Below are 22,828 nucleotides of genomic sequence, written 5' to 3'. Positions count from 1 at the left end.
GGACTCCTGTCTCACCCCGGGTTTCTGAGCCGGGCCTGGCATGTGCCGAGTACCCCATGGGCACTCAACTGCCATGAGAAGGATTTGCAGCTGAGGGGACAGGAAGGGGGTGAGGTCTGCACGCACAGAGCTGGAGCGTGGGGGCCTTGAGGGCATTTGGGGGGCAGACGTTACCTTCGATCTCGTCCTGTCCCAGGGGCCTCTCCTGGGAACCATGCAGGGGAGGGAAGGCGGAGAGATGGTCAGGATCCAGCGCTCCTCCAGGCAGGCCCCCGTCCCCGCAGCCCGTCCTCCAGGCCTCTCTGTCCCTCAGCCTCTTTCCGTCCCGACCCCCATTCCTCAGCTCTCTGCTCTCTTTCCTTCCCATCCCCTCTCATTTCCTCTTTCCCGTATTGAACCCTGATCTGCCCCTTCCCAGACGCATCCCGTGTACTAACAGCCACGGTGTCCGAGCCTCCCCAGAGGAGGAGGCGCCACGTACTGTCGCAGCTCACGTCAGGCTGGCTCTGCCGGCTGCTCCTTCATTTAGACCTCAGAACTGCTGAGTGTCATTCCCATCTCACCCATGAAGACGCTCAGGAACAGGGAGGTCAAGGGAGCTGCTGAAGGTCACACAGCTCGTAAACGAGATCCCTGACCAGGAGCGGTGGCATGGCCACTCAGGTCCAGCACCGGGGCGCAAGTCCTGGGCTCCCAACTCCAGGTCAGAGCTCTTTCCAGGGCACCCCACTGGCTGTCTCTCCACCTGCCTCCCCTTCCTCCCAAGAGGGAGGATCCCTTGAGGTGGGAACAGAGCTCAGTGCCGTCAGGAAGGCCATTGAGGAGTGCCAGCAGGACCAGTTCCTGTCCCTCTGAGAGCATGTCTTCCACACTGCCCTCCCGGCTGCTGGACAAGGCTGCAGGCCAGGCCTGGACACCTGCAGAGACCCTGGGAGTCTCCCCCAAGCTGGCCGCCACCCTCTAGGTCCCTTTGCCTGCGTCCCCCAGCGTCTCCAGCCGTCCTCCGTGCAGTCTCCTCTCTGTCCGCCCTGCCCCTCCTCCCCTTCCTGCCTGACGGTCACGAGCGCAGGAATGGACACACCTGCCCTGCCACTTCCTCCTGGGTGAGCTTATGACTCAGGCTCCCTTTCTTCACCTGTAAAGGGGATGAGTCTCGAGGGCCTCGGGAGCGGTTCTGAGAATTAAATGACCTTTGCACAGAGTGGGCACATGGCAGGGACTTCGTAAGCGGCCAGCATCGTCATCCCTGTCACCTTCACCCGCCTCACCTCTTGTGTCCAGAGCAAGGAACGCGACCCCATCCCAGCCCCATTTGCTCTCCTCGGCCCCTGATCCTGAGTTTACTGCCGCCTTCATCCTGCGCCTCCCTGGGTTCCGAGCCTCTGCTCCTGCCCTCGCTGCCCACTTCCCTGCACCACTGCCCGCCCGCCTCACCCGCTGCTTCTCCGAGATGCCCTTCCTCAGGAAGATGCAGGCGGGGCCCTCGGGGAGCTGCATGGGGCAGCGGGCTCAGGCTTCCCTCTCCAGGCGGCCCTGCTGCCCGCCTGGCAGCCCAGCCTCCTGCTGCTCAGCCCTGGGCCGGCTCTCCTGCCTCTCTGGGCCGCTCCCTGCTCCGTGCCTGCTTCTCCAGCTGTGACAGCTGGGGGCCTCCACCCAGCTGGGAGGGATCAGGGCTGCCCTGCCTCCCCATCTGGCCCCAGGGAGTCGTCCTGGGCAGAGTCATCTGGGGCTCTGACACTCAGCCCAGGACGGCCCTGGAGAGGGGATCTGGGTGGGGATTAGAGCAGGCGCCTGGTCATCCACTGCCCACCAGCATCAGCAGTGCTGGCTCCAAGCCTGGCCTCTGGGCTGCGGCATGGAGAGGACACGACTCTGGCCTCAGCACCCTCCTGACCAGGTGGAACCCATGTGCAAGGATGGCCTGTTGGCAGGGTGGCAGAGAGACAGTCTGGGCTCTTCCCTGCTCCTCCATCCCACCTGCCCTTCCTGAGTAATTCAGAGGACAGCAGCAGGGAGTCAGGGCAGGGAGAAGTCATGGTGGTGTGTCAGGGCCCAGGGGTGGTAAGGGGTCCACACAGGGTGGGGGTAGGGGCCATCTGATGTGGGAACCAGTTTCCCTGGGTAGTGGAGTGAGGGGGAGCCAGAGAGGGCAGGCACAGCCAGAGGCTGCGGGGTTCAGAGGTGACCTGAGAATGTCTCCACAGGCCCACGTGTTGGAAGCTCAGTGCTCAGTATGGCAGTGGGGTGGGGGGAGGTTCTTCAGGAGGAGGAGTCTAGTGTTGAAGTTGGAGGCTGTCATGTACTTGTGTACACACACACACACGCGCGCATGCGTGCACACATATATAAACACATCGTCTCCCTTGTTAGATGTTCTGTTTAGATGTGAAGGTGTGTGTGTCTGAAACTGGGTCCCCACACAGAATTATCCAGAGAGAGGATTGCAGGGGGACGGGATGGGGTCATGAAGGTCTCATGCTCTTCAGTGGAGTAACGCACTGATGATCCATGATTTGATGGCATTGTGGGAGGTGGTGGGACTGTTAGAAGCTGGGGCCTGGTCAGAGGAAGTAGGTCACTGGGGCTGTGCCCTGAAGGCGTGGTCTTGTCCCCAGCTCTTCCACCATGACCACCAGGTCCGCATCTCCTCGGGCCCAAAGCAGTGCAGTCTGCCATCCGTGGATCAAGACCTCTGAAACCCAAAAAAAGCAGACCCTTCTGTCCATCATTATCGCCAGTGTCTGGTCAGCAGAGGAAAGCTGAGACGGTAAGTGACTTGGAGGTGTGTTCTCCCGCTGTCCCCACCGCGAGGACACTGGAGCCGTGACACCGTCACGAGCACCTCGAGCACCCAGATCCTGACTTCTCCACACAAGGAGCCGAGTCTCCCAGGAGAAGGGCTGATGCCACGTCAGGAGCCAGACAGGGACACAGCGAGCTGGGGCCTCTGGTGGCACAAAGCAGCGACGATTCCAGGAATCATGGGGACTTGCCAAAAGAAACTCCATGGCCACGCGGGCGGCTGAAAAATCACGATCCACCATCGTGACAGGTGATCTGGGAACCGGGAAACCAGGAGCCGCCCAGTGTGATGTCCAGTTAAGTGCACAGCCTGGTCCCAGAGTTCACAGCGCCCACACACAAACCCGTGAATCCAAAGGGGAGAGTCGCTGTCAGGGGAAAGGACCAGCGTCATCAAATGACCCAAAGGAAAGTCACTGATAATGTGACAAAATCCTGCCCATCTTACAGGACGTGATGAGGACACAGCCTCCCTTTCACGGTCTTCCTGAAACTCATCACGGGAAGACGTCAGGCAAGCCTAGATGGAGGGGTGGTTTACCCCAACCGCCTGTGACCTTCAGAAAGGTCAAGGTCAGGAGAGTCAAGCTGAGACTGGGGGAGCAGGCTGAGGAGACTTGAGCCAGGCAGCCAGAAGCCTGGGCGGGATCCTGTGCTACAGAGCCCTGCGTGGGGGCGGGTGGCTCACTGTCCACCTCTGGACAGTGAGGACAGTGAGGAGGTGCCCACCACGGAAGCAGGAGAGCAGTAGATTAGGCTCTGGGGGGACCTGGACCACAAGGCTGTCACTCCTCTGTGTGGGGAACCATCATAACACAGGTCGTGTGAGCGCTGGAGGGTTCTTGTCTCACACCCCTGAAGAATAAGGCACCCAGACTCAGAGGGTGAGAATTCAGTGGCAGATTTATGAGAAGCGAGCCAGGAAAGCTCCCAGGGCATGGGAGGGGTCCCCAAAGGGCACTGTTGGTGGCTCTGGGTAGGGTTTTCTACTGTTTTGATGAGGAACTAATCTTTCACTGGAGGGTTCCCGTGATGGTTCTCTTTCTCTGACTCAGTTGGAAGTGTACAATTTTAATCTCTGATTCTCATAACGGGTTGTTTTAATGTGTTCATTACCTGAGTTTTTTTTTACCTTGTTTGTTAAAACAAAAGAATTGCTTGGGTTCGGAGCGGCTCTCTGGGGCTGACTAACGTGAGGGCAGTGCAGAAGCGGGGACACCAGGCAGTTTGTGGCACAGTGGGATGGGGCCTTCCGGGGCAGCCAGCAGCAAACCAGCTCTGGCCCAGGGTCTCAGCCTGGGCTTGCCTGGCCTCCATTGTTTCCCTACCTGTTATTTATTTATTTATTTCTGATTCTATGAGTAATTCTTGCTTCACAAACCAAAGTAGGCTGGGAGCCATTTCCCGGCAACAAATTCACAATGAATCAATGAATGGAGATCACTGATTTCTTTTGTTTATTTGTTTTTTCCCCCTAAAAGGAAATAAAATGAGCCAGACTTGGCCATCAGTGTCTGGCACATCACCTCATCTAACTCACCCCACAGATCTGTCATGTTCAGACAGTTATGATCTCTGATTTTCAGATAAGAAAACACTTGTCACCATCAGCATTCCAGTGCCAGCTATAAAGCCCAGCTAGTAGGAGATGGACTGAGATATGGCCAGGGCCCTCGCCCTCCTAGGCTCTGCATTTGCCTGTGACATCAACAAGCCAGTCCATGCTTTGCTTCAGATGTTTCCTCCAATCCCCTCCCAGCTCACTATGGCTAGAAATAAGCAAGCCTCCTGCTCCCTCTGCAGCCAAGGGGTGACAAAGCCAAGGGGTGGGCATTTAGAGAAGTGCCCACTTGGCAGTGCCATCTCCTCATCTGGAGCTGGGCCTCCCCAGGGCCCTGAGAGTGACCTGCCTGGGGGCATCGGAGCTGTGCTGGGCACTGCGCCAGTCTGCTTCTATGTTAAAGTTCTTTCTCTTTAGCAATAAAATCAAGGCAACAGCTCGGGTTGCTGCCAGTGGTGTTCAGTTTCTGACAAGCAAGGGGACCAGTGCTGCTTCCCTGACTGACTCCCAAGCCAAGGAAGCCCTCGCCAGGGTGTCCAGGGGTCATGGACAGCAAAGGTCCTGTGTGGTAGAAAGCCTTTCTCCACCAGAGTAGGAGCCATTCCAAGGCAGAGGGAGCTTTATCCTTGGGTCCTGGAGACCAAGTGTGTGTTGGAGGAACAGGTGACAGGCCTCTGAAATGAGTCGCACAGGTTGCTCAGCAGGGAAACACTGCTCAGGAAGCAGAGCAGAGCTGATCTCAGGTAGGTTTGGGGAAGCAGAGGGGTTAGGACTTGGAGCCTGGCCACATGTGAGAGGTTCAGGAACTGATGAAATTCAGCTGCATAGCTGTGTCCCTGGAGTGTGGCTGTTCTGACAGGTAGATCTTCAGGTGTGTGGCACCTGCAATATTCTGCATTAGTGCTGGGCGGTCATTTGTTGACCTGGGGCTGCTTTTAAAGCAGATCTGGTGGCAACTCGATGCTGTGGCCAAAGTCCAGTTTGTCTTTTCCTTTGAGAATAGGAATTATCGGTTCTCACTAGGAAACATGGCTTTGCACTTAGGAGCTGAGATTTGGGCATGTCCTGTTGTCTCCCTGAGCCCTCAGTTTTCTGACATGTAAATTGAGGGCAATCAAGTCCACGTTAGAGGGTCAGTGGACACCTCAGTGGGATGGTGGCTAAATCAACGTCTAGCACTTAGAAGGTGTGGCAGGTACCTTGTCAGTTGTCTGTGGCCCTGACAGGTCATCCAGTCTCTGTTATTTTCTTGTCTACAGAATAGAAAGAAAAGATTTTTTTTTTTGTACCAGGGATTGAACTCAGGGGCACTCGACCACTGAGCCACATCCCCAGCCCAGTTTTGTATTTTACAGACACTGCTGGCATCAGGCAGGTGAGCAGTCACCGAAGTCACCGAGACAGTTCCAGGCCATTCCACATCTTCCGGGCTGCTCCAGTGTCCCTCAGGTGGGGTGGCCACGCAGGCACTTGCTTTCATTCTCTGCCTGAACTTGTTCCCCAGTCTCACCAGCTCTGGGGCGTGGTCTCCTGGGGGATGTGAACACCCCTCCTGGCAGGAGCAGATCAGCAGACCCCTCAGGCAGCTGGTCTCACCTGTGGACCCTTAGTGGTCCAGCTTCCTCTGTGTCTTCATCCGCCACCTCCACTTCTGAGCCACTGGAACCAGTTGGACTCCCTGAGCGGGTCCCAGGTCCGAGGGCCCCAGTCCTCACTAGTCGCCAGCACCCTAATGCTCTCCCAGGCACTGAGCCCACTCGCAGACAGAATTTTATTCAGCCACGAAGAAGAATGAAAATTGCGTGTCTGCTGGTAAATGGTTGGAACCGGAGCGAATCATGCAGATTGGCCAGGCTCTGGAGGGCAAGGTCATGTGTTCGCTCTCTTATGTGGAAGCTAGAGAGACATAAGGAAAGAAGAGGGACCTTTGCAAAGAGAGGGAAGACCTGCAGAGTGGGGACCTGGGAGGAAGGGAGGGGAAGGCGATCTTCAGAAAACACTGGGGACGTGGCTCAGTAGTAAGGTGTCCCTAGGTTCCCAATCCTCAACAAAACCAAAAAACCACATTGTGCTCAAAATAAAGAAAGAAAAAAGACAAAAACCTGAAGGGGAGGGGTGGAGAGAGGAGGCAGATGGAGGAAGGAAAAGGAGAAGGAGAGAACAAGAAAGATGTTTAATAAGAGGAGGAAAATCAGCAAGGAGAAGCAGGGTGGAGAAAGGCAGAGACGGCAGAGTCCAGACATAAGTGCAATTATTTTTGTGTGTGTGTTATAATGTGTGTATGTCACATTTTCACCTTAAATATAAATAATAATCATAATTATTATTATTATTTTATCTGTCATAGTGGTGCACACCTGTAATCCCACCTACTCTGGAGACTGGGGCAGGAGGATTATAATTTTGAGGCCCATCTTGGTAACACAGGAGAACCCTGTCTCAAATCAGTCAGTCAATCAAAAGGGTTAGGAATGCCCCTGGGTTCAATCCCTAGGATTGTGAAACAAATAAATTCTTATTTTTCAGTGATAATTTGGAAAAGCTGAAATAAAAATAAAAGATTGCAGCAAACCTTGAGCAAATAAATATCCAAGAAAGTTCTGAAAAATAAGAGCAATTGGGGGTGGGTGCAGGGACAGGGAGTTTGCCCTGTGAGAGTTAAAAATACTCAGCAGTCATCTTCCAATACAACGTTGTCCTGAGTCCTCAGAGTTTGATGCGGTCTCAGAATCCATTTTAATCTTAAATTGGGCCTGGCCATATCAGGAGCAGGGCTCCGGCAAGTCTATGCCGCCACACCCAGCTGGCCCAGGCAGGTGACCAGAGATAAAGGGCTCTCTCCTGCCTGATTGGCTGGGATCTGGCTTCCTCTTGGCTTCCTTTCATTGGGTGGTTCAGGCATTTCCCTCCTGCCTACTGCAAACTTCTGATTGCTGTTTTCACCACTCTCTGCTGAGCTCAGGGTCTGCTGGGCCCCCCCCACAATCTGTAAGTACCCCAAAATTAAACTTTCCCCTTGTGATTAGGTCATGGAAACCAGTCAGCCAGTCCTACTCCTGAAGGGTGGGTTTCCCTGGGACACTACCTACCAGCTAAGTTGATGGAAAACTGAAAAAAGTTTCATTCTTAGCACTAGGACAGGGACAGATCAGCTGAGAAACAGAATTTTAAAACATCAAGATAAGTTTTTAAAGAATTCTATATTGGCTGTGTGAGCCTTGTCACGCCTGCCGGTCCCCGACAGAGCAACTCCCCCTGGCAATTCCATCCCCCAGTTGATTTTACCTGTAGAATTTTGTTTTGTTTTGTGTTTTTTCCTCCAGCTTCTACCACAGAGGCGGAGGGTGTTCAGTGGATAAAAGGACCTGGGGAGGCTGGTGGTGACTCACGGCCAGGGTCTCTCACAGCTGGCCTCCTAGCTGCACATGTAGGGACTTGAGATGTCCTCACAGGGGCCTTTCACACAGGAGGGGCTTCAGGATGAAGACGGGGCCAGGACAGATCAGGGACTGCAGCCCGGTGACTCTGCAATGCTGGTGTGTGTGGTCTCACCAGGTCCCCTGCCCTTGCTCACCCGGAGTCAGTCTCCCGTACCTCCAGGCAGATGGTGGGCAGACACGGAGCACGAGGCCAGGAGACCCCAGCTGTGTGGGGGCCACGCTCGGGGTGGGCAATGGCTGCAGAAATGACAGGTGTGCTCAGGACAGGCCTCGTCCTCTGGCATAGCTTCGTCCTGGGAATGTCTGCGTCTGCACAGATGGTTTGACGCGACCCCTGTTCTCTGGGCTGAGGAATGGTCCATTAATTACCAAGAACACAGTTGGCCCAAAGCTAGGGAGCCTCTGACAGTTCCCCCAAAGGGCTTTCAGCAAATTTGCTGAAGGACTGAGTTACCCTCTCTCCCTCCCGCCACCCACCCCAGTTCTCTGCAGGGTACTTGAATGTCTGCTGGGTAATGAAGCATGCAGGGAGGACGGCTCCAGGAACCCATCTGTTTCAGGGTAACCTCGTCTGGAATTGTCCCCTCAGCTAGGAGTTCCTACTAGAACCCAAATCGTCTTCAGGACTCCTTCAACCTGCTGCCCAGTGGGAGGTGGACGAGCGACCATCACGGAAAACATTTCCCAAATACAATAGATTGAGGCAGTTGCACAAGATGAGCCACCGGCAACCCTGCACATCATCACTGAGCAATGAAAACGGGTGAGTCACATGCGCAATTTCACACTTGATAGCCATATGGTACGAGGTAGAGAGAAATAGGTGGTGTTCATTGTTTTCCCTACTCAGTTTTTTATTACGGAATGATACAGGCACCATGAAATTTACCTCTGTGGCCATTATACAGTGACTCACCTGGTGACACTGAGAACATTCCAAGGTGCCTCCACCTAGCTCCAGGACATTTCGAAGTGGAGTCCGTACCCACAGAGTGTCACTCACTGCTGCCCGTCCCCATCCCTGGCACTTACAGGGCTGCTTCCTGTTTCTCTGGATCTGCCTGTTCTGGGTATTTCCTATGAGTGGATCACCCAGGATCTGATCCTTGCCTACAGTGGTGTTTCCAGCCATGCCATAGCGTGGGCCGCAGGCTTTTCAGGGCTGAGCGATGGATGTCTCACTGTGCAGCCGGACCTCACTCTGCTAACTGGTTGTCACTCGGTGGACCTAGGGTTGTGTGCCTCTGTTGGCTGTCACGACAGTGCTGCTGCGAACACGGGCACACAGTTTTTGCAGGAACCTGTTTCCAGGTCTTTTAACTGTGTACCTGGGAGTGAAGCTGCTGGGCCTGGTGGCAATTCTGTTTGACATCTGGAGGCCACTAAACTGCATCCGCTGTGGCTGCACCCTGCCGGTCTTCTTAATAGTCTACTGAACAGACTTCCTTGGGTATCCCAAGGGACTGGTTCCAAGACCACAACCAGTTCCCCTTTGGATGCCAAAATCTCCAGATGCTCCAATATAGTTTGTGAATTTCACAATATACAACAGTGCAGTGTTGGTACATGACCCCCCCCACATCTTCCGGGTACAGTAAATCATCTCTAATGACTCCAATGCCTGATCCAATGTAAACATCATATAAACAGCTGAGGCATTGTATCTGTTGGGAATAGGGCCAGAGAAAAGTCCATATATCTTCCGCACACATGGTTTTTCCCGTGTTTTTGACCTGAGGTCGGCTGAATTTGCAGACGTGGAACCTGCATACTCCGAGGGCCAACTGAATTTATACTCACTATTCCAAAATGTTGTAACTGCAGCACGTCATCCCCGAGACAGCTCCGGCCTTCATTCCACGTGTTCGAGGTCTGGTGTGGGATCCGCCCTGACCACTTGGTTCTGCGCAGCTCATTTGCTCTGTCGCCACCCCGACGGTGGCCGGCTCCCTCTGGGTCGGCACCACGTTGGATAAACTCTGTTTTATTCATCTTCTTTCACTGGGTCTTGTTTCTGCTTCGTCCCTGGCAGCTCTGAGGTCTTCATCATTCCCGGGCTTCAGGAAGAAGAGCAGGCGGCCGTGCAGAAACGCAGAGACCAGGTGCTCAGGGCTCTGCAGGGGCTGCACATCCAGGCCGAGCAGGTGAGCGTGGCGGAGGCTCCCGGGCCCCACGGTGCCCCTGTGCAGGGTTCTGGGGGCGCCTCCACCAGACCGGGCAGCGGCGAGGGCGGAAATGGGAGGACGCCCACCTGCACCCCCACACTGTGGGAGGAGGCAGATGCTGCCCCTGCCCAAGCAACAGCCTCCTCCGCAGCAGCGGACCCTCTAACTGGCCTCTCCCTGATGCCCAGGCACCGGTCATCGCAGTCCTGGGCTCCGGCGGGGGCCTGCGGGCCCACATCGCCTATCTTGGGGTCCTGAGCGAGCTGAGACGACAGGGGCTGCTGGATGCTGTCACCTACCTCGCCGGCGTCTCGGGGTCCACTTGGTGAGTTGGCTGCACTTTCTGTGGGTCAGGAGGGTGAGATTTTCCCTCCTGACATCAAATGCCTGCTGCCTTGTCTTTTTTTTTTTTCTCCTTTTTGAACTCATGAAGTCACAAGTTTTCAATTCTTCCAAAATTTAACAAATTGTACACTGGTGCATTAAAATAGATTGGAAATCATAATTTAGATCTTATGTTATTATATTAATTAATATTACAATTATAATATTTTGAATGACACAATACACCAGAGCTCACTCCTGCCTGGTGGTGACTCTGTTCTGGTTAGCAGCCTCTGCCCAGCCCCTGCCTCGCACCCTCCCATCCTCTGGTGACCACTACCCTGCTGTTTCCAGTGCTCTTCTCCAAACCTCCACACCCCTGGGTGTCCCTCAATTCACGTGCATTCTGACACTGTCGACCCAGAGTGATGTCAGAGCACACCAGTGAAAGGGGCTGAGCCCCACAGGACTGGCTCCACATCAGTCACCAAGTTCTGGGCCACCGGGTCTTCTGAGGGACTGGCTATACATTCCCATGACCTCCTCCTCAGATCCCGTAATTTCCTAGGCAGGTCCCAGAGCTCAGGAACACACTTTACTTCTGTGTACTCGTTACTGTAAAGCAGAGAACTTAGGAACAGCCAGAAAGAGGAGGTGCACAGGGCCAGGCTGGGGCCTGCAGAGCTCCGTGCCTTTGAGCACACCACTCTCCCTCCACCCCCGTGTGTCCCCAGTCCAGAACCCTATGGTTTAGGGTTTATGGAGGCTTCATTACAGAGACGTGATTGATTAAATTATTGCCCCTTGGGGGTTGAAGCCAATCTCCAGCCCCTCTCGCCCTCCACCCCCAGAGGTGGGGATCTGGGCTGAAATTTCCAAACTTTGGTCTTCCTGGTGACCAGCCCCCATCCTAAAACTTAGAGGCCCCTGGGCCAAGAGTCATCTCATTAGAGCCGAAGGGACTACTTGTCATCTGGAACTCCCAAGAGTTTTAGGAGGTCTGTGCCAGCAACAGGTGACAGACCCCAAATACCTTTCCTATACCACAGAAGGCCAGGGCCAGGCGATGCAGTAAGTGCTTGCTGATGCTACAGGATCTTCTCCCATCCACGTGGGCTTTACACTTCAGGTGGATGGGACAAACACAGCCCCTTGAGACTCCCCAGCTTGTAAGACAAAGCACGACATCAAGTCTGTGCAGGACTTTCTCATTCAAGAGGCTCCGGTGACAGGGAGGAAGCAGACTCAGCACCTGCTTCTCAGCCCAAGGCAGACCTTCCTTGGTTCACCTTGGCATGTTTTCAGTGCAGGAGGTGAGGCTAGACTGGCGTCTGAGCTGAGTATGCAGACGGTTAATGATGAATGGCAAGAACCAGCAGGAAGAGCAAAGTCACAGAGCTGAGGGGAGAGGCGGGTCCTGCCTGCTCACCTGAGATCCCTGGGTTCCCTGCCAGAGGGCACAGGGCTTAGCAGAACCGCCTTGCGGCTAACTCCAGGTGGCGCTGCTGCACCAGGAATTGCAAGATTTCCTTCAGGGTGCAGAGGCTGTAGCCTGTGGGTAAAAGGCAAGCCTTACATTCCCCGGAGCTGTCCTTTGTGAGCTGTTGTAAGCCGGATGCAGCCGTGCTGTGCCTCAGTTTCCTCAAATGTCAGAGAGGTTAACAGGACTAGCCTCTGTGCTGTTGTAAACAGTGTAACAATTGTAAACAATGCATCCCATAGAAACAGCATAAGCTACACCTGCCATTTAAAATTTATTTAATGAATAAATTTTATTATTTTATTTAATGAATGATCATTTCCAGGAGGGAAATGAAAATTAATTATTTTATTTAATTAATTATTTAATGAATTATTTTATTAAATTAATTATTTAATGAAAATTAATTATTTTATTTAATGAATGATCATTTCCAGGAGGGAGGCCTGCAGGTTAAAATTTAAATGGCAGGTGTAGTACTATAGGTGTTAAAGTACTGTAGTCCCAGTACTTGGGAGGCTGAGGCCAGAGGATCACTTAGAGTTCAGGACTTTGAGACCAGACTTGGAAGACCTTGTTTCAAAAAATAATAATAAACCAGGCATGGTGGCGCACATCTGTGACCCCAGCGACTCTGGAGGCTGAGGCAAAAGGATCGCAAGTTTGAGGTCAAGCTCAGCAACTTATTGAGGACTTGTCTTAAAATAAGGATGAAAAGGACTGGGGATGTGGCTCAGTGGTGGAGCACTTGCCTAGTACGTTTGAGGCACAGAGTTCAATCCTCAGCACCACATGAAAATAAATAAAATAAAGGCATTATGTTCAACTACCACTAAAATATACATGTATATTATAAAAGATACATATATAAACAGTTTTTAAAGATAATGAAAATTAAGTAAAATTGAGAATCCAGTTCTTAAGTCACAGTCGTCACATTTCAGGGGCTCAAGAACTGCATGTGGTTGTCTTGACCATATTGGACAGCGCCAGGTTAGGCAGCACTCAAGAAGTAGTATCATCAACAGCAGAACTATTTAGTTAGTGAATAAATGGACATCAAGTCTCCTTACTAGGAACCGGCAGGTGCTCCTGCTTAGAAAATCCTCCCTCTCTGGGCTTGTTCTCAACTTGATGCTGTCAGGCCTGCTACAGAAGATAATGTGGAGATGGTCAACTGTGGGGAAAATGTACAGATCCGCTTCATATGACCTGTGTGATCTTGCAGCAGTTGCTTATCCTCTCTGTGCCTCAGTGTCTTCCTCGTGAACTGAGGATAATCTTATCATTCTTTTTGTTGGCTTGTTATAAATGTCTACAGATAACACCTGTGACTGTTGCCTATTAACACTGGATAAATGTTAGTCTGGAAGAATGCTCTTGGGCTCTCATCAATCATTTCTATCTTACTTTCATTTTCCCATCACCCCAGAGGCTGTTGGAGGCCTCCCTGGAGCTTCCCGCTCTGCAGTCTCACTTATTTTATTTAATGAGTGATCATTTCCAGGAGGGAGGCCTGCAGGTTGATGGAGGCCCTCCCAGCCTTCTAGGTCCTCACGTCAGATCCTCCACCCAGCCCACATCCTCTGTCCCCAGGGCAATGTCCTCCTTCTATGACAAGGACGGGAACACAGAGGACATCGAAGCCGACCTGAAACGTCGATTTGACCAGAGGGAGTGGGACTGGCGCAGGAGCCTGGAGGAGACAGTCCGGTCAGCGAGGACCTTGGCGAATTACTCTCTGACTGACTTTTGGGCCTACTTGGTCGTCTCCAAACAAACCCGAGAAGTAAGTCAGGCCAGCAGAGGGCCTGGGGCCCCGGGGGCAGTTCTTGGCCAACATTTCCCTTTGTGCCTCTTAAGGCTCTCAAGTCTCCAGCTCTGGGCACTCAGATCTTGCTTCAGGGTGCAAGACAGCGGGGTTGCTTTGGTTGCAAGCAGCAGAATCAGACTGATTCATTTATGCCAAAAATAAAGTAACGCGCTCTCTAGGAAAGCTCCCAGCACCTCTGGGGCAGCAGGGAGCCCGGTCGGCTCCCTCACCTGTCCCAGGCACCTTGCTGTCCTGAGCACAGGCAGGCTGGACTCCTCAGCTTCCCCGTGAACCAAGTGGAAAATGTTTTCCCAGTCTCAGAGCAGCTGGCATCCACTCTGGAGCCTCCAAGCCTGGGACCAAGCCCCAGTCTCCTGAAGACACCGGCTGGTCATCTCGACTTAGGGCAGATGCTGCCCAGGGTCCAAATGTCCATGGTGCCAGAGTGACCTCCACATGGGGTGCAGTTCTCAGAGCAGGAGGGTTGAGTGACTGTAGGGTGGGATCCCAAAATGAGCTCTGTAAGCTTGGGGACATGGCTAGTGGCCAAATAAAATCGGACAGAAAGTGGCCCAAGCATACTTTATTGGAATTTGGCTCTTGGGCGAAATTCCCAGTCCCCCCCCGGGGTTCAGGTCAGGGTAGGGAGCCAGAGAAAATCGCACGTGGCCGGGCTGCCCAGGTTCTTTATAGGCCGGAATGGGTGGGGTCCTGCTGAGTGACAGGTGGATGTGAGGGTCAGTGGAGTTTTCCTGCCTGTTTGATTGGTCGCTGGGTGGCGCGCTGCCCCGTGCCTCAGTTGCTCCGCTTTCCGTCATATTGTTGTCCAAATTCCGACCTAACAAGCTCCTCCTCCCATGGACTCCTACTTTTAACGGTTGGGTTGGGTTGACACTGTCCCATTCTCAGGTATTGGAAGGGAAGGAGAGAGCCTCACCTACAGAATGGGGACTGAAAAGTACTGACGGCAAAGGGATTTCTACCAGAATGTGTCATCAGGGGTCGGGTGCGGCTGACAGAGGGTCCAGGTGCCCGTGGTCGACGGGAGCGTGGGGCCGGGAAGTCCTCTCCTCCATAGTTTAACCTGCTGCCTTCAGGCTTTACGGAGGTGTGACTGGTAGGCCCCCGAATCGGACACGCACACGTGTTTGATGGACACATCTGGATGAGTTGGGACATACGTGTGTACCTGGGACCCCCTTGACACAATCAAGGCACCAAATACCCAGAGACCCCCTGTGCTCTGGGGCGCTCCTGGTGGAGGTGCGGGTTGGCGCTCCTCATGGGGCCCTTTCCCTCGGGTTACGCCAGGTGAGGTGAGCCAGGCACAGGAGGACCCAGGCCGCGCGGCTCCACCTCTGGGAGGCTTCGGGGACAGCCGAACTCGCCTCGGCATGTTGGAAATAATCGGGGTCCTGCGCCCCCGGAAGCCAAAAAAGAACACTCGGGGACTGGCCCACTCTGTTGGCAGGACAAGCTTTTTCTTTCCCTGCAGAGGGGCAGGCCCGAAGAGCAGGCAGTCTGCTCGGCTTTTGGCCCCGAGGCAAGGGGTGTTGCCGGAGGGCGGGGCTGACCCACAAGATTCGGGGCCCCAGCTATTAGGGAAAGAGGTACTGACCACTTGGCATTGGCATCCACTGATAATGACCATTAGGCTATTTAAAGAAATACACCTTTAGTTCTCCCCACCTCCCTCTCTCCCTCCTGGTAGGAAGGTTCCCTTGGTTGGAGTGCCTTTGGCCTTTGGGCACATACAGCTTTGGCTCTGGGGGTCCATCGGCGCCTCCTTCTCACTTCCTGTCTGACAAGGGGCTGTGGATTTTTACCCTCTGGTGTTAGCGGCTTGTAACTTTCCCCTCTGCTGTCCCCTCCAGTTGCCTTTCCTGCATCCGAAGTCATTTTACATTTAAAGCTAAATACTGTATTTTTAAAATGGACCACGGGGATTTTGTATTTCTCAAAGCTGAAGCTGGAACAGTGGCCGCAGGACCTGGGGCAAAGGGGAGGCAGAAATGGGAACTTGTTGCTCAAAGGGCATAAGGTTTCAGTTCCGTGAGGTGAATGGGTCCTGGAGATCCCTGTAGAGCATAGGATCTGCACTGACAGTGCAGTCCTGTAGCTGAAAGCTCGGTCCTTGTCCTGGATGCCCATTTAATAACAAGGACACGATTTTGGGAAAATGAAGTTTTATTGCTTTGCAAGCAAAGGAGAAGTACAGGGGACTCCTGTCCCAGAGGGTGTGATTCTGTCCCTCAGGAGGAACAGGGAGGTTTTAAAAGGAGCTCTTCAAAGGCTACATTCCAGGTGTGCCCTGACAGGGGTCCCAGGGAGCCCAGATGGTGTGTTAACATTCACTTATTAACTTGGGAGATATTCACTTCCTAGATCCTCCGGCAGGTATCTCCTTCCTGTGGAGCACAGAGAGCTCAGGGTAATCTTGTTAGGGAGGGGGAGAGGGAGAAGTGGAAAAGGAAAACTTGTCCTTTTTAAAAATAAGCCCCAGAACTATCTTCAAGAGGTGAAGTGGACCCCTGTTACCGTGCTGTACCCTTTAAAACACGTTACAGGCCAGGCGCGGTAGCAAAGTCTGTAATCCCAGTGACTCGGGAGGCTGAGGCAGGAGGATTGCAAGTTCAGGACCAACCTCTGCAACTCAGCAGCCCTGTCTCAAATTACCAAAATAAAAAGGGCTGTGGATGTGTCTAGTGGTAAAGCACCCCTGGGTTCAATTCCCATTTACCCCCCACCCCCCAAAAATAATACGCGAGGAGGCAGACAGTTCTCCCAATGTGAGTGTTTGAGGTGACTCAAGCCCTGTCACCCCTCTTTTGTTGGTGGCTGTTGCCCACGCAGGTCTGTGCCCTGTGGGGACTGGTGGAGGCCTCAAGGGGACCGCCCCCCATGGGGTGGATCCTTGCTTCCACCTGGTTGCACCTCTGCTGCTCCCAAGGGTTCAGAGGCACCAGATTTCCCAACCAGATGTGTGCTTTTGATTCCTGGCCATCCATGTTGATAGAACCCCACGAGGACAGCTAGGAATCTCAGGACAGCAGTGCCCTGCGTCTGCCGTGCTGACCTTCACCCCGCAACATGGTCGAACACCCAGGCTTTGCAGTCAGACGCGTGGGTGTGGAGACCCGGCAGGGCGGCCCGTCCCCAGCATCTGAGCTGGGGACCGCATCAGGCCACCTCCCTGAGGTTCAAGGGCAGGGCCCCAGGTCAGGCTGCAGTTGATCCTCCCAGGGGCGCCCAGGAAAGGGTCCCAGGGAAAGTGATACTGGCCTTCAGAACCGCCCACTGAACAGCTGTTGTGTGTGAGTGGATTGTTGAAATGGGTTTCCAAAGATGAAACGGGGAGGAAGGACATTCCAGCCGAGGGTGGGCCGTGAGGCGGGGGAAGGCCCCTCAGCGCTCCCGCCACTCAACCTTAGTACCTTCTCTCCAAGCTGCAGGACTCTCACTTGTCCAGCATGAAGACGAGTGTGGACGAGGGGATGATGCCCTACCCGATATTTGCAGCCATTGACAATGACCTTCACACTGCCTGGCAGAAGGAAAAAAGCCAGAGTAAGCAACAAGCCGGAGGCGGGGAGGTAGCTGGGGGTCCAGAAGCACTGAGTGAAGTGCCAGGAAGTCTCTCCCCACCTTCCCTCTGGGGAGCCCAGGAGGAGCAAGGCTCCCAGGAGGGCAGAGGGAGGGCAGTCCCAGAAGCCACCTGAGGGCACACGCTGGCTTCCTGTGGACCAGACAGTCCTAATGGGCACCAGAGGGATGGCAAAGGGGCGGCTCTTGCCTTTCACACCTGGTCTTCCTCTGGGTCCAGGCGCTATAGTTTCCAGAAGCTCCAATTCAGTTCCTGAGACCAAGACCTCCTGACCCAGTTCCCTAAGCAAGAAATGCATCTGTCACTCAGCAAACTCGCCTGACTTCTCCCCCGGCAGTGTCCCTGTGTGGGGACATCTCCTGGCCTGGCTGGGTAGTCCCTGGGGCCGCCACTCCATCTCTCTCCTCCTGATGTGGAGCCTGTGCTGTTTTCCCATTGGAGTGGGTGGAGCCCATCTTTCCCAGAAGCCCCCAGCCCAGTGCTTCCCAGGACCTCTAGACCACCTCTCCTCACTGGACTCCATGGTCCTCCTCAGGACCTGGACTGGGTCTCACAGGCTCTTGGGCGGCCTCTTGTAATTGGTTTATTACTGGCCTCCCTGTGCCAAGCCATCACCTCCTTCCATGGCTGCCTGTTGGAAGTTTCCAGAACAGAAATCTGATGGAGTGGTTTCCCTCCTTGGAGCACCCAAGTGACTCCCTGGCACACACAGACAGCCCTCTGTGTCCCGGCGTCTAGACTTTCCTGCATCCTAGCCTCCCATAGCTGGGAGCTGTGGCCATAAGATGAGAAGAAAGATGGAGGTGGGGGCTGGTTTGGGGAGATATTGGAAGCAGGATGTCAGGGATGTTCGGAGCTGCTACCTGCTGAATAAGGACTGGGAGCTCTGGGTGTGAGATCCCCAAAGAGTTTGACATTCTGCATTTCATAGATTTTTTTTTTTTTTTTTTTCCTGAGCACCTATTATGTTGCGGGCTCTGTGCTGGCAACTTACCCTATATTTCCTCCCCAGAGACCTGGTTTGAGTTCACCCCTCACCACGCTGGCTACCCGGCGCTCAGGGCCTACGTTGCTGCCACCCACTTTGGAAGTCAATTCACGGAGGGCAGAATGGTCAGGCAGGAGCCTGAGCGAGACCTGACCTTCCTGAGAGGTTGGTACCAGAGTCCAAAGGGGATAAGTGGGTTATAAAGTGGAAGGAGGACCCTTCTCCTGAGGGTCTAGCTCTGCCTGGCTCCTGCATTTCTGGAAGGAAAAGAAAGGTCCTAGAGGCTTCGAGAGTATGCATTCTTCCTTCTGAGTCACGAGTGTCTCTCGGGGGTGTGACATGAGGGCGAACGATCCAGGAGAAATGGGTTCACAGCAGGGTTAACATAAGCCAGGCTGCGGGTCTAACTTCTGGGTATGCAAGAGGACACCTGACCCTTGACATTCTGAGACTGGCTTGTTTCATTTAGCATGATCTCTGATTCCATTTATTTACCAACAAATGCCACAATTGCATTCTTTTCTCTGGCTGAGTAAAACTCCACTGTGTATATGTACCACATTTTCTTTATCCATCTGTCTGTTGATGGACAGCTGGGCTGGTTCCATGACTTAACTATTGTGAATGATGTTGCTATGAACTTGATGTGCCTGTATCACCATACTACTCTAATTTTAGGTTTTTTGGGGGATACAGTCTGAGGGGTGGGAGAGCTGGTCACATGGTGGTTCCATTCCTAGTCTTTTGAGGAATCTGCGTACTCCTTCAAATGTGGTGGTACTAATTTGCAGTCTCACCAGCAATGAATGACTACACCTTTCCCCACACATCCTCACCAGCATCTGCTCTTATTTGTGTTGTTTTTTTTTTTTTTTTTTTTTTTTTGGTACTGGGAATTGAACCCAGGTGCTTTACCACTGAGCCACATCCCCAGCCCTTTTTATTTTTGATTTTGAGGCAGCATCTGGCTACATTGCTTAGGGCCTCACTAGGTTGCTGAGGCTGGCCTTGAACTTGCCATCCTCCTGCCTCAGCCTCCCAAGCTGCTGGGATTACAGGCGGGGGCCACCATACCCAACTTATGACTTGTCTTCTTGATGGCTGCCAGTCTCACTAGAGCGAGATGAAAATCTCAGTGTAGTTTTGGTTTGCATTTCCCTGATTGCCAGGAACGCTGAACATTTGTTTCCATATATTTGTTGACCATTTGTATTTCTTTCTTTTTTTGACAAAATTCTGTTTTATCCGTTTGTTGATTGGCATACTTGTTTTGGAGGGGTTTTTTTGGGTGTTAAGTTCTTTGAGTTCTTTATGTGTCCTGGAGAGGAACGCTCTATCTGAGGAGCAGGTGGCAGAGATCTCTCCCATTCTGTAGGCTCTTTTCACACTCTGAGTCATTTCCTTTACTGTGCAGAAGCTTTATAATTTGACGCTGTCCCAGGACTTGAGTCTTGGTTTCAATTCTTGAGCTGTAGGTGTCTTGCTGAGGAGCCCGTGCCGGCACCCATGGGTCAAGGTGTTGATCCCGGGCTTTCTTCCAGCCAGGGCAAGGTTCCCGCTCTGATTCCTGGGTCTCTGATCCCCTGTGACTTGACCTCTGTTTTCTCTGCAGGTTTATGGGGAAGTGCTCTAGCCAGCCTTGAAGAAATCAAGAAATTCATTTGGGGTGAGTATTTGGCGAACTGAAGGGTCAAAGCCTTGAGGTATTTTATAAGTACTTCCTTCCCCTACACATGGCAGAAGACAGACCTGGGCATCACTGTCCTCTCATCTGCCTTTCCTACAATTATTGCCATCTCCTCAGCCTTCATTAAGGGCAGCCAGGGTGACTACAGAGTGGCCAAGAGCATGGGCTGCCTTGGAAGGGTTGTTCTAGTTTGACCTTTTTGACCTTTAGAAAGCTGCTCAATCTCTCTGTGCCTCAGTTTCTGCATCCGTAACATGGGGAGGAAATAGAAGCAGTTATGAGGATTTGGTGAGTTAACCCTGCTAAAGCAGCGAGGATGGTGCCAGGTGCATAAATGCACTCGGGAACATTCAGAGTTACCATCTGCTCTGTCATGCACTCCTCACAAAGTTCCTGAGAAGCAGATGCAACAATCACCTGCATTTGGCTGAGACCCACGAGTCACAGGAAGGTTGAGTGACTTGCCTCCTGTCACCGGCCAGTGGACGCAGATGCAGGGTCAGTGGAGGTTCAGACCCAAGGTCTGTACCTGGATCCATGTCCTAGCTGTGGCTTGTGTACACTGGTGACCCAGGAAAATGGCTTAATCTGTGACCCAGTGTCTCTCTCCATGAAATGGAGACAAGAGTAGTCCAGATCTCCTACACCAGACAGGAGGTTTAAATGCCTGATATATCTAAGATGCTCAGGACAGAGCCAGACACAGCAACGTCCCATTGGATGTCCGTCTAAGTATCATTCTTGTTACTAAGAATCACACCTATCTGGGCACGGTGTCACATGCCTGTAATCTCAGCAGCTCAGGAGGCTGAGGCCGGAGGAGCGAGAGTTCAAAAGGCAGCCTCAGCAAAAGCGAGGTATTAAGCAACTCAGTGAGGCCCTGTCTCTAAATAAAATACAAAATAGGGCTGGGATGTGACTCAGTGGTCGAGTGCCCCTGAGTTCCACCCCTGCTATCCCCACACGCCCCACCAAAAAAAGAAAAAGCCACACCTGCGTCACTGGCCTTTCACCCAACACCTACTTGTGGAGTCTTCTGTCTGCCCCGCACTGTTCTAGGTCTTCCGCTTTGATGTTGTTCTTTGACGTCTGTGTTCATCCCACATTGGTTAATGTCTGACCGGAGACACTGCCCACCTCCAGCGGTCCGGTGCTGACCACTGCTGGGGGTTGGGTCTGAGTTTTGCGTGTCTGGTGGGAGCACTAACCTTGCTCCCTGGAAAAAGCAAAGCCGGCGGTTCTGGTGTTTGCCAGTTTCCGTGGTGCAAATGCTCCACCACAGGGAATTCAAGGTGGAGGTCTGAGCCTGCTGAGAGCACAGTGGGAAGCAGCCCTGGAGGGCTGGCATCACCCGCCTCTGCCCAGGGCGGCAGCACCCAGGAAGGGGCTTCCCTGAGGCGATCGCAGGAGCCTGGGGAGCACGGCTCACCACAGCCAGGACGGCTGACCGCTGACGCTCTCCCTGCCTCTGCTACCCGCAGACCAGCTGTCCAGCCTGAGGGAAAAGTTTGCACTGACGTATCAGCATCATCCTGTGGAAGGTGAGTGTCCCCGCCCGCACCCTGAGTCCCTGGGGATGTTGGGACGCAAGCCTGCTGCTGACCTCGGGGCTTGACGGGTGCTGATCATTGAGTGCTCGCAGTCACCCTGGGAGCCAGCTCCCTGTCAGCTGGGCAGTTGGGGATGGCTGTGAATGTGCCCCAGAGTTCACGGGTTGGGACCGGGATCCACCATGCAGGGGCGTCGGGAGGTGGAGCCACAAGAGGTCCCGCCCGAGGACTCTGCCTTCACCGGCCGCTTCATGTCCTCTCCAGGAGTGACCCTGCCAGTGAGCTTCCCTTCCCCTGGCCCTTCCCCTCTGCTTTCTGCCTCCACTGGGGGGCAGGGGTGGAGAGGCCTCTCAGCCTCCAGAACCGTGGGAGATGGCTTCCTGCTCCTCCTGGATCACCCGCCTGTGGCTTTCTGTGAGAGCCACACTAGATTAGTGACAACAGAAACCAAGGGGCACATGGCCTCAGTGATGTGCCTGAGGCCACCAGCCAGGAGGGGCTGAGCTGAGGTCCAGACCAGCAGCCAGCACCCTGCGCCGTCACCAGTGGGCTCTGGGCGTCTCCAGGAGCCAAGGGTGTCGGAGGTGGAAAGTGGGATCGGCCCCGGGCGATAGGCCAACTGAGAAGGAAAATACATCCCATGTGACAAGAGTCACCAAAGAGAGAGGCGTGGCCCATGGTGGGGAGTACAGAGAGCAGGACGAGTCCCCATGGTGGAGAGGCTGGACTCCGCTGTCAGGCCGGGGAGGCCACACTGCAACAGAGCAGAAACCCGTGGCTCTGGGCTAAGGCCAGAGGCCTCTATTTTGCTCCTACAGAAAAGCAGTGCGGGCCGGTGTCCCTCCCGCCCTCTCTGGGCTGCTCCCGGCCGACAAGCCGCTCAGGTCTCGGGTGGCACCAGGGGTGAGGTCCCAGCCTGGTCCTAAGGGTCTGGAGCCCACCTTACTCTCAGGCCCGGTCCTACCTGGAGACAGGGGCTGGGCATCCTCCCACACATGCCCACCAAGGCCAGGGTGGACCCAGGAGGGATGCCTGGGCCAGGTCTGGGCACCTGGGGAGCCGCTCTGAACTGAGGTGCAACCCTTGGCGCAGGGCACGCGGGGGTGGTGGGAGCTGGGAGGCCCTGCCAGCGCGGCCCAGAGTCTGTGTGCTCCATGGTATTTTCTTCTCTAAGTAGGGACAGCAGTGGTCAGGACAGGCGCAGGGACGGGTGTGCTGGTGGAACTCCTGGATTTGGTGATGGCTTATATAGAAGATCCCAGATCCCCCAGGATCCAGGAGAAACTCCGAGGACTGCAGGGGGCGCTGGAAGTGGGAAGCAGAGGTCTGTGCACAGGGAGGGGGCTGCGCAGGCGGGGTGCCGGAGGGTGGGCTTCTTTCCTTCACCTTGCTTCCCCCAGGGGCCAGGCGGTCA

The 22,828-nt window shown here is 53.9% G+C and overlaps 1 protein-coding gene across 1 annotated transcript in view; it reads left to right on the top strand.

The window, feature by feature from the left end:
• The first annotated feature begins 7,289 nt into the window (after window positions 1-7,289).
• The window catches only part of Pla2g4c (phospholipase A2 group IVC), a 29,971-nt gene continuing 14,432 nt past the window's right edge, over window positions 7,290-22,828 (top strand). Inside the window, exons 1-11 of the mRNA XM_047537854.1 lie at window positions 7,290-7,351; window positions 8,286-8,566; window positions 9,836-9,947; window positions 10,157-10,293; window positions 13,369-13,561; window positions 17,032-17,152; window positions 18,202-18,342; window positions 19,790-19,843; window positions 21,346-21,405; window positions 21,603-21,692; window positions 22,592-22,738. Coding sequence (XP_047393810.1) covers window positions 8,520-8,566; window positions 9,836-9,947; window positions 10,157-10,293; window positions 13,369-13,561; window positions 17,032-17,152; window positions 18,202-18,342; window positions 19,790-19,843; window positions 21,346-21,405; window positions 21,603-21,692; window positions 22,592-22,738 — 1,102 coding nt within the window. The 5' untranslated portion in view covers window positions 7,290-7,351; window positions 8,286-8,519. The remainder of the gene's footprint in view (window positions 7,352-8,285; window positions 8,567-9,835; window positions 9,948-10,156; window positions 10,294-13,368; window positions 13,562-17,031; window positions 17,153-18,201; window positions 18,343-19,789; window positions 19,844-21,345; window positions 21,406-21,602; window positions 21,693-22,591; window positions 22,739-22,828) is intronic.

The sequence above is a fragment of the Sciurus carolinensis genome, unplaced genomic scaffold (assembly GCF_902686445.1).
Source record: "Sciurus carolinensis unplaced genomic scaffold, mSciCar1.2, whole genome shotgun sequence".
In the NCBI taxonomy this organism is placed as follows: domain Eukaryota; kingdom Metazoa; phylum Chordata; class Mammalia; order Rodentia; family Sciuridae; genus Sciurus; species Sciurus carolinensis.
Note: the sequence above shows the minus strand (reverse complement) of the source record. Positions and strands in the feature narration are given on the sequence as shown.